The 11291-nt window shown below is 37.4% G+C and overlaps 1 protein-coding gene across 1 annotated transcript in view; it reads right to left on the bottom strand.

Moving 5' to 3' along the window:
* Positions 1 to 11291, bottom strand: part of LOC144286933 (uncharacterized) — a 64901-nt gene that overhangs the window by 2944 nt on the left and 50666 nt on the right. Inside the window, exon 2 of the mRNA XM_077854063.1 lies at positions 11139 to 11218. Coding sequence (XP_077710189.1) covers positions 11139 to 11218 — 80 coding nt within the window. The remainder of the gene's footprint in view (positions 1 to 11138; positions 11219 to 11291) is intronic.

Below are 11291 nucleotides of genomic sequence, written 5' to 3'. Positions count from 1 at the left end.
AGGGGAGGGACGGCTGCACTAAGGGGGCAGAAGGAAATTTCCACCCTGAGCCACCACAGCATCCAAATGTCACTCGGTCACCACGGCCTTTGCACACGGTGACTGAGACGCTGCAGGGGCGGATGGGGGACGACACGTGGGCACCACCGCACGTTCCCATGGTAGCGAGAGATGTGGGGGCGGGAGGAGGGGGGAGCAGAGGTGACACCCGAGAGCTGGGGGGACAGAGAGCAGGGGCAGAGGGTAGGAGGGGCGGGAGACATGGTCGGGGTCCACCTCCAGGCCACAGCGGAGGCCACACCAGGAGGACTATGGAAGACCTGTCGCTAGGAAATCAGAAAGATGATTCCAAGACTCAAAGGCCAGGAGTTTCTCTTTGGAGTCTCAGGCGCTCATCCAGTGAAGGTTTAGGACCACGGGCCACCCGTTCCATGGGGAGCTCTCAGGCTGGGGTGGGGGCACCAGCAAGGCATCCCAGTGATGAGGGCGGGAGGGGCCGGCGCCCCCGGGGTGGGCACCTCAGTGTGTGAGGCAGCCGGGGAGGGCGCAGACCCAGAACCAGGCGGCAGGGAGGCAGAGGCCGCAGCCCCGCCAGCCAGATGCCCTGCTCATCCGCAGCTGAGGAAGCGGAGGCTCAGCAGGGTTAAGGAGCCCGTTCAGATTCCCAAGGCACCAGAGCGGCCAGGGAGGTGTCCTGGGAGGACCCGACCCCTGCCGTCCCCTGACCTCCCACCAGCAGTGGGAGACGGACATGCAGGCCCGTGGACTTCACCTGCCCCTGCAAAATACACCCAAGGGAGCCCCAGGCTTTCGTGGAGGGGGCAGGACCTCCCTCCAACGGGGGCACTGAGGCTTCTCCCCACGGGTGACCCCGTCAAGAAGTTTCAACGATCTGTACTAAGGGAGTGGGTAAAAAAAATATCCTACAGAGCAGAATGGAAGGCTAAGAAATGGAGGAAATGGGGGGATGTTGGTCAAAAGATACAAACTTCCAGTTATGAGATGAATTAGCTCTGGAGATATAATGTACAGCATGCTGATTACAGTTCATAGTACTATGTATTATACTTGAAGGTTGCTAAGAGAGTAAATCTTAAATGTTCTCATCCCAACCCCCCACATAAAGTAATTATATGAGTTGTTGGATGTATTAACACAATAAACTTATTATTGTGTCATTCATTTCACAATATATATGTGTATCAAATGATAATGTTGTATATCGTTAACTATACAATATATCAATTATATCTCAATAAATTTGGAAAAAACACATGTTAAAATCGTTTTTATATTTCAAAGCATGGGCAGTATTTTAGTTATCTTTCTATTGATACATAATTAAGGTTTTCTGTAACACAGGACTGTCAACTTTGAAATTTCTTGAGACTTGCTCCACAGACTACCATGTACTCATTGTTTGTAAAGTACTCTGTGTGCTTGAGAACGTACTTTCCATCTAAGTGCAGTGTCTATATGTGGCTTTTAAATCAAGATTACTATTTCTGTTATTCAAATCTTTCTTTTTGTTTAAAATATTGAGAAAGGAGAGGTACATGAGGTAATATACTCCATAAATTTTTCAAATCCTCTTTTCAGATTTGTAATTTTTTCCTTTATATAAAACTTGAAGGTATGTTATCAGATGCATATGCATTTAGAATTTTTTAAATCTTCCTGATTAATTAAACCTTCTATCTATTTATACATTTAAAAAACTAAGTTAGGGAATATCAGTGTACCCAATATTAGGGATTAGAATATGGCTACAGTAATCTAGACAGGATGGTTCTGGTGCAGAGAAAGACCCATAGATCAATGGAACCCAAATGATTTATGGCAAAGTTGTACACACAGTTTACTGGAGGAAGGATAGCCTTTTCACCTAACAGTGCTAAAGCAAGTGGACATCCATAGGCTACAGCAATAATAATAATAGTAATAATAATAATTTAAAAATCTCAACCTAGATCTTACACCTTATACGAAAATTATTTCAAAGTAGGTCACAGACTTACAGGTCAAATATTGAAGTACACAATTTAGGGGAAAAATGAGAAACTCTTTGGCGTCTAGGGCTGGTTAGAGAGTTTTTATATTTGATACTGAAAGCATGTTTCAGAAAAGGAAAAATTGATAAATTTGATAAATTGCTAAAAATTGATAAATTTGACTTCATCAAAATTAAAAATATTTTCTCTGCAAAAGACCCCGTTAAGAGGATAAAATAAAAATCATAGTTTGGGAGGCAATGTTTATAAACAACATATCTGATAAAGGGATTTATTATATATAGAATATGTAAATAATTCTCAAAACCAAATTAAAAAAAATAATCTAATTAAGATTTGGGCAAAAGGCATCATCAGACATGTTACCAAGCAGGATACACAGATGAGAAATAATTACATGAAAAGATGTTCAAGAACCACCTTGGTGGCTCAGTTGGCTAAGGGTCTGCCTGCCTTTGGCTCAGGTCATGATCCCAAGGTCCTGGAAAGGAGCCCCCTGCTCAGTGGAGAGACTCCCTCTCCCTCCCCCCCACACTGTGCTCTCTCTCACAATCTCTCTCTCTCATATAAATAAATAATATTTTTCAAAACAGATGTTCAATATCATTAGCCATTAGGGAAATACAAATTAAAACCATAATGTAATATTACACACCTCTCAGAATAACTAAAATTTAAAAAGTCATAACACCAAATGCTGGAAAGGATGTAGAGAAAATTGGTTCATTGCTGGTGGGAAGTAAAAGAATATAGCCATTCTGGAAAATAGTACAGCTGTTTATTCTAAAGCTAAAAATGTATTTTCCAAAAAACCTAGCAATTACTGTCTTGAGCTTTTATCCCAGGTAAAAGATCTATGTTCATGAAAAATCCTATATACAAATGTTTGTGGCAGCTTTTTTCATATTAACTAGAAGCTGGAATCAACCTAGATGTCCTTCAACAGGTAAATGCTTAAACAAACAGTGGTACATAAAAAGTAGCAAACTATTGATACACATACTTGAATGGGTTTCAACGAAATTAAGTTGAGTGGAAAAAAGTCCATCTCAAAAGTTTATTCACTGCATGATTCCATTTTTAGAACATTTTTGAAATACCAAAGAAATTGACATGGAGAACAGATTAGTGGTTGTTAAGGGTTAGGGGTTGTGCAGTGAGAGGGGATGGATATGGATATAAAGTGGTAGCATAAGAGAGTCTTATGGGATGGAAGAGTTATGAATCTTGACTGTGGTCATGGTCACATGTAACTACATATGTGATATAACTGCATGAAAATACACACATACACATACATACACCAGTATTTGGATAGCTAGTGAAATCAATCTGTGGATTGTACCAGTGTCAGTTTCCTGATTTTGATCCGGTATTATATTCATGTAAGGTGTTAACATTGGGGATCTTTGTTAGGGGTGTTTGGGCCCTCCCTAGAATTTCCTGTGAATTTATAAATATTTCAAAATAAAAAACTTTGAAAAGCCATATTTGAAATATCTTGAAATTATTTTGCTATTGCACAAAACAAGCAGATTTGATGCTGTCAATATTATTTTCAAACCTGCATGCATTAAGCAGTAAAGACAAGACATAACTCATTCCTAAATATAAAAGAAACTTGAGCAATCAAGAATAAAAGGATGCAATTTTATAATCCTTACACAGGTACTATTTTATAGCCATGATAAAGATTGGAAGTAGAAAAGAGAAATACATAAATGATTAGTGCAAAAATGATATTTAAAATATTTAACAACTTTTATGGTCTGGACACTAATCACTCAGAGTAGATGGGGGCCAATTATTACAGATGTCAGCCATAAACAGAAGAATTGGTATCTATGCAAAGCAGTGGAAAAATCTATCCTATATGATTTATTTTGATTTTATTTTATTATTTCCTCCACAAAAGATTTATATTCCTAAAGTGTTGGTATTTTGTAGTACCCCTAAGCTGAAAACACTGGAAAAGGTACTATATTATTGGATGAAGCATACCTCAAAGTGCTGCTATAAAAAAATCATGACTAATATGAATAAGTACCAGTTAGCAAAATAAGAACAGTTTCTATTAAGATATTTTAAATTTCCTCAAATTTTTAATAAAACATCCTAAATATCATTATAAAAACAAAGTAACATTCAAATCAGTTCATAATATTTAAAGATAGGAGTTCAAAATATCAATGATTTTTCGATTCTAAAGTTTCAGTACTTGAGGGGTATCTTTAGAGTCTGTTTTTTTCTAATCTTTTACTCATTCATTTGAGAGAGAGAGCAAGTGGATGAGTAAGGAGAGAGGGGCAGAGGGAGAGGGAGAAGCAGATGCCCCACTGATCAGGAAGACCAACATGGGGCTCAATCCCAGGACTCCTAGATCATGACCAGAGCCAAAAGCAGATATTTAACCAATAAGCCTCCCAGGTGCCCCAGAGCCTGTTTTACTGAATTATTCCTAGGGGAAAGCTATCAAGGTACTTTACAAACATAATCTTAGGTTTATTAGATCAGGAAAACAAATATTCAAAGGTGAAATTAATTTGCTCATATTTATTGTTGAGAAATTAGGGTCATTAATTATCAATACAAATTTAATGAGACAACAGGCCAAAGTCCCTATTTGAAAAAGAAATAAACTATGCATTCTAGGAACAGAATGTGAACTACAAAAATAAAATTATGTGTTTCCTAATCTGTGTGACAGTTAAGAAATTCACTTAAGAAATGACCTAAAACTACGTACAGATGGCTAACAGACACATGAAAAGATGCTCAACATCATTCATCATCAGGGAAACACAAATCAAAACTACAATGAGACATCACCTCACACCTGTCAGAATGGCTAAAATTAACAACACAGGATACAACAGATGTTGATGAGGATGCAGAAAAAGGGGAACCCTCTTATACTGTTGGTGGGAATGCAGACTGGTGCAGCCACTCTGGAAAAGAGTATGAAGGTTCCTCAAAAAGTTAAAAGTAGAACTACCCTGTGATCCAGCAATTGCACTACTAGGTATTCACCCAAAGAATACAAAAGTACTAAATCAAAGGGATGCATGTATCCTGATATTTATAGCAGCATTATCCACAATTGCTAATTATGGAAACAATCCGACATCAATCCATAGATTGATGAATGGATAAAGAGGATGTGGTACACACATATACAATTGAATATTCCTCAGCCATAAAAAAAGAATGAAATCTTACCATTTGTGATGACATAGATGGAGCTAGAGAGTATTATGCTAAGTGAAATAAGTCAGAGAAAGACAAATACTGTGTGATTTCACTCATATGTGTAATTTAAGAAATAAAACAGATGAACATGGGGGGTGGGAAGAGAGAGAAACACCAGAAAACAGACTATGGAGAACTGAGGGCTGCTCGAGGGGAGGGGGGCAGGGGGATGGGCTAAATAGGCATTAAGAAGGGTACTTGTGATGAGCACTGGGGGCTGAATATAAGTGATGAATCACTAAATTCTACACCTGAAACTAATATTACACTGTATGTTAGCTAATTGGAACTTAAAAATTTGGAAAAGAAAGAAAAAAGAAATGACCTAAAATTGATTAGTGTTTTCTATTATTTTAGAATAGGCACCCTTCTCATGGTCTCACTCATACGTGGAATATAAGAAATAGTGAAAGGGACTATAAGGGAAAGGAGGGAAATCGAGGAGGGGGAATTAGAGAGGAAGACAATCCATGAGAGACTCCTAACACTGGGAAACAAACAAAGGATGGGATGACTGGGTGACAGGCACTAAGGAGGGCACTTGAGGGGATGAACACTGGGTGTTATACTATATGTTGGGAAATTGAATTCAAAGAAAAAAATTTAAAAATAAATGCAAAATAAAAGGAAAACTCAGTACACTATATTGATATATATAAAAAAAGGCAACCTCCTCTTGAAAAAAAAATCCACTTAATATATATTCCAAACATAGCTTATGCTATCTTCATTTATGTGCATTTTGGACACCATTTTTTTTTAAAGATAAATAACTCAAAACTTTAGTTTTAACTAAATGTCAATGGAAATGGAGTTCTCACATAGGTAAAGAGGTTAAGATTATGTGATTGTTTTTACAGCAATATGAGAAAACTGCCTTATAATTCATACACATTGAATATGGAAATGAAGCCACCTAGTATGTACAGCTGTGATTACAATTTTCTGAGAATTTAGAGCCATCGTAACAGAATAGAGGGGGACAATCTTTAATCTATCAATATTAGGCTGGAATTAGCTAGGCAGATAATTTTAGCCTCCAAGGGTTTTGTTCATTTCCATCTCTCCAGGATACTCTAGAATAATTCAAAGCTCTTTAGGTAGGCCAACTATTCTGAATTCTTCCTCTTGTCTTCTATGAGGCTCATTTGTTGGCTCAGAACACACAGAAAAGGAAAAGAAAGGAACAGTTATTGAGAGCCTGTAGTGTCACAAGCACTGTCCCTTTTATTTGTGAAGCTGAATCTACAGGAAACAGATATCCTTCCCATTTTTACAGGTAAGAAACCTTAGGTTCTCAGAAGTGAAGAAGTACCTTTCCCAAGAGCCCACAGATTTGTGTTCGGATTAGAAGTTTCCTTGACTCCAAATTTCACACAATTTCTTCTTCTGAATGTGATAATTTAATTACATTTCAACTTTAAGAAAAGAATGATCCTATGAGGTGTCTTCAAAAAGACTTATTTATTTATGAGAAAGAGAGTGGGGGGGGGAGGGGCAGAGGGCGGGAATCTCAAGCAGACTTCCCCCCCTGAGTGCAGAACCTGACATGGGGACATGGGGCTTCATCTCATGACTCGTGAGATCATGACCTGAGCTGAAACCAAGAGTTGCACACTCAAATGACCGAGCCACCCAGGCACCCCAAGGCTTGAATCATGTTTGACGTTAACCCTATAGCTCAGTGAATCTTGGGGGATGTGTCACCACTGAGATATATGTGATCAGCAATGTCTCAGGAGAAACCCCATGGTACTGATTGTGGGGGCCAGAGACACATATGTTGATGTTTTTTATATGCAGTTCACTGATCTTGCCTCCAAACTGTTTAATAGTTAACCACTATTTCTGTGGCGTTTTGTAAAAGACTATATTGGCTTGCTAAATGGCACTCCCCCAAATACTAATATTAGAATCCAGTAGTAGGTGGAGATTTTTTTTTTTCTGCTATGTAGACTGGTGCTAAAACTCTAAAAATGCAGAGCGATGACAAATGCACAGAATGTAGTGACTTTAGTACTTTCGACTGTATTGTGAGAGAAGGAAGTATGCGTTCACGTTTAGTACATTATGCTTCAAGATAAAATGGTTGCTTTGGTGTCAACAGATGGTTGTTTAATATGTATTTGTATGGAGCCATCTATGTTCCCATGTCCCCCTTGATAACAATAAGAAAATATTTGCTAGTTTTTTTCTCTAGCCCAAGAATAATTTAAATCAGTTGATAACCTCCCTTCCATCACTCTTTCACTCAGCTTCTTCTTTTGTAGTTGACCAAGGAATTAACTTTATGTACCAGTGTTAACAGAACTAAAAATGTCAACATTTACAGATCCATATCCACACACGCACACACAATACATATGCACATTCATGACAGTATGCACATATATACAACATCATGGAATTCCATTTTGAGAGATCAAAATTTTAATTACGATAATAATAAAGAATTTATAGTTATGCAATCCAATAAGCTCTAAAATGTTCAATTTAAAAAATACTGCATAAAACTTTTGCTTCCAGGTAGGATGGAGTGAGAAGCTTATAAACCATGAGAACACAAAAAAAATCTACACAAAATGTAAAAAATAAACAATTTAAAGGCATCAGCACTGCTGAAACAACAGGCCTAGGATTCCAAAGAGGAGAAAACCCTGAAGAAGTGAGGGAAGAATTTGCAGCTGATTTTGTTGATTCTGGGCTGTGGTAAGAACCCAGACTGCCTAGGTAGAAGGCCACTGCTAGAGGTTAGGGAAGCCAGCCGAAAGCTGAGGAGTCTTGAGAGCCATATGTATAGATCTGCATACCACCGATTCTTTAATAACCAGCAGAATGCTATGCCTCTAAACACAAAAATCAATAATATTTATAGGTCCACAAGACTGTTTCTCTATATATCATGTTTGATGCCAATGACAAAATATAGACTTGAGAGATCTTAAACAGACAACCCATTATCCCATGATGACATCTGTCAATTCAGAAGCTGCAAGGTCTAGAGGCAAACAGCTAAGCTAAAACCCCTGAAATGCACCACAGGTTTTTGGCAGTCTTGCAATACTAGGAAGAAAAAACATTTTTAAAATATTGGCATTTAAGATCTGCCAAGAGGAAGGCCCCACATGAACACACGGGGCCAGGATTTGTCCTGTGGACCAAATCCAGCCTGCCTCTATTTTCTGTATGGTCCAGAAATGAAGACCAATTTATATACTTTTAAATGGTTGCCAAAAAAAAAAAATAATAATCAAAAGAACAGTATTTTGAAATTCAAATCCTGAAAGTATACAAAACTCAAATTCTCTGCTCATAAACAAAGCTCCATCAAAATACATCCATGTCCTTTAATTATATATTGATTTGTCTGCTTTTGCATAATGAGTAGTTACAAAGAGACTGGATAACCTGCAAAGCCTAAAATATAGGCTACCTACCCTTTATAGAAAATGCTTGCTGACCTGCAAATAGACTGTTAGTTGAAAACCTTGGGCAAACATCCTAAGCACAGGAACAAACCAGAGATAAATCGGGTCCTACCAAAACTCAGCCCAACCTCCTATTGGCTTAACTCCAGATTGGACTAAGTAATTAGCCTCCACTCTATCTCACTGGCATAAAAAGTATAAACCTTTGCTGGAGAAAGATATTATCATCTTGAGCCTCCATATAATTTTTTTATACACATTTTACACACATCCCAGCATTCAGAAAATTACTCTACTTTGTTTTTTTTTTTTTTTTAATTTTTATTTATTTATGATAGTCACAGAGAGATTGAGAGAGAGGCAGAGACACAGGCAGAGGGAGAAGCAGGCTCCATGCACCGGGAGCCCGACGTGGGATTCGATCCCGGGTCTCCGGGATCGCGCCCTGGGCCGAAGGCAGGCGCCAAACCGCTGCGCCACCCAGGGATCCCAGAAAATTACTCTACTTTGTTTGGTCTGAGTGGAACATATAAAGAAACCTCACTTAATTGGCTAGCTCAACAGCAGTCCATTAACATCCAACATTTAAACACACAATTTTAACCTATGTCTTAAAGAAACGAAAAATAAAACAGAAGTAACAGTATTACATAAAAGCAAGTTTCTTGGCAAGAAAACTTAAAATATGTGTCTGGAATAATAGTATTCTAACTAACTAGATGTTAATTTCCATTGTATAACATTCCAGTAATATACGGAATAAAATCTAGGAGTTATTTATTTTGTAGAAAATGAAAACAAATAGTAATTGACTGGTTATAAATCATTCTGAACTACAAGACTATATTGCAGGGCTTGTTTTTCAATGACATGTGCTCCTCAGACACTGGCATCATATTTTAGGTATTTATCATCCTAAGAAGACAGACAAGTGCGGATGTGGGAAAAACTGATAACATTGGAATATTAAAATTATGCAACGTCTTATGCCTACATCTCTCCCAGAATTTTAAAGTTTGATTTTAACAGCTTTTTCTAATAAAAAGAATAACTCAAAGGAACAAGACAGCTGAGAAGTTCAATGTGTCACAGCACTGCAAATCGTTACATTCATTTTAATTAGGATATACTAAGGTTTTTACATCTGCGGCAAAAGTGAATTGTAACTTCCATATATAACAGATCAGGCCATTTTAATTTATAACTGATCACAATCTGCAGCATACGTCTTACTGGTGTCAAGGAAATATATAGCCTAATGGTGATCAAAAGTCCAGGTCACAGAATTTTATGGGCTTCAACCACAAGCAGTCATACTATTCTACAGAAAGCATACAGATATAGCTATAAATATAAAATTTAATATAGACAGTGGTTAAAAACTGGATATTTATGCATTCAAATATGTACATATAAACTGTACACTATAATTCTTAATTGAACTCTTTACAACTAGCTTGTGAACAGTTACAGAAATGAACAATGTTATCAAAATATTATCTGATAAAGCCAGAACTATTGTTACAAAGGACTTTTAGAATTAGAGACTTATAAAAAGTTGACTTTTCAAAAACTTTTTTAAAAGTTTAAACTCTCATCACTTTCTCCACTTTTAAGAGCTTCTCAATGATAGATGCCTGTGAACAGGGCTCTAATAGGTTGAGGAGATAAAGGCTTGATTGTAGTCAAATAATAAATCAAAGGAGAGTATGCTATTTATCATTTTAGCTAAATTTTAAGTGTTCTTTAACATTAAACTCAACATCTTTAAAAATTACAAGTGTCATCTGTAACAGACTTCATCTAATTTACTAATATCAGTGCAAGGTTTACACCCATCTAACCCCCAACATTGTTCAAAAACATTCTTCACATACATGAAAACAGTCAGTTTCTAAGCAAGTTAGTATTACTACACTAGAAACTAGAAAATACTAAGGATATCCCAGGACATTCATGCAACTGGTTATTTAATTCAAATATTTGATTAAAGGAAAGTAGCCATATGTATAGATCTGTATACCACCGATTCTTTAATAACCAGCAGAATGCTATGCCTCTAAACACAAAAATCAATAATATTTATAGGTCCACAAGACTGTTTCTCTATATATCATGTTTGATGCCAATGAAAAGATAAGAGTCCTCAGAGAGACATATTGCAAACAAAAAGTCCTTAGAAGGTGGTGGAAAGTCAGGCCAGGAGTCACATAGAACCAACAGAGATGACAGAGATGTGATATCCGGCAGTTTCCTCAGAAAGAGAAAGGAAAACCACATGGCACTGCTGAAAAGCCGCGTTAATTCTCTCTCCTCTCTAAGCATTAAATAATACACCTTTAAAATTGTCTCAACTACATGATTGCTCCTGTCGGTGAGACCCTCCTTTAAGAAACACAAACATGCTCAAAGCGCAACGCAGAAACATCATAGAAACTTAATGACCTACCATTCTCTTTGCACTCTTCTGGAGGTTTAGCCTTTTTCGCAAGTCGAGGATCCAGCCATGATGTTGTCTTTGTGTTATGGCTGAAAAGAAAAGAGATCACTCTGAACAGACACATACTGAAAGGAATCAAGTTTATTCCTTAAAAAAAAAGGG

The sequence above is a fragment of the Canis aureus genome, chromosome 16 (genome assembly GCF_053574225.1).
Source record: "Canis aureus isolate CA01 chromosome 16, VMU_Caureus_v.1.0, whole genome shotgun sequence".
Classification (NCBI taxonomy): Eukaryota; Metazoa; Chordata; class Mammalia; order Carnivora; family Canidae; genus Canis; species Canis aureus.
The sequence above is the reverse complement of the archived record's forward strand: the minus strand, read 5'-3'. Positions and strand labels throughout refer to the sequence as shown.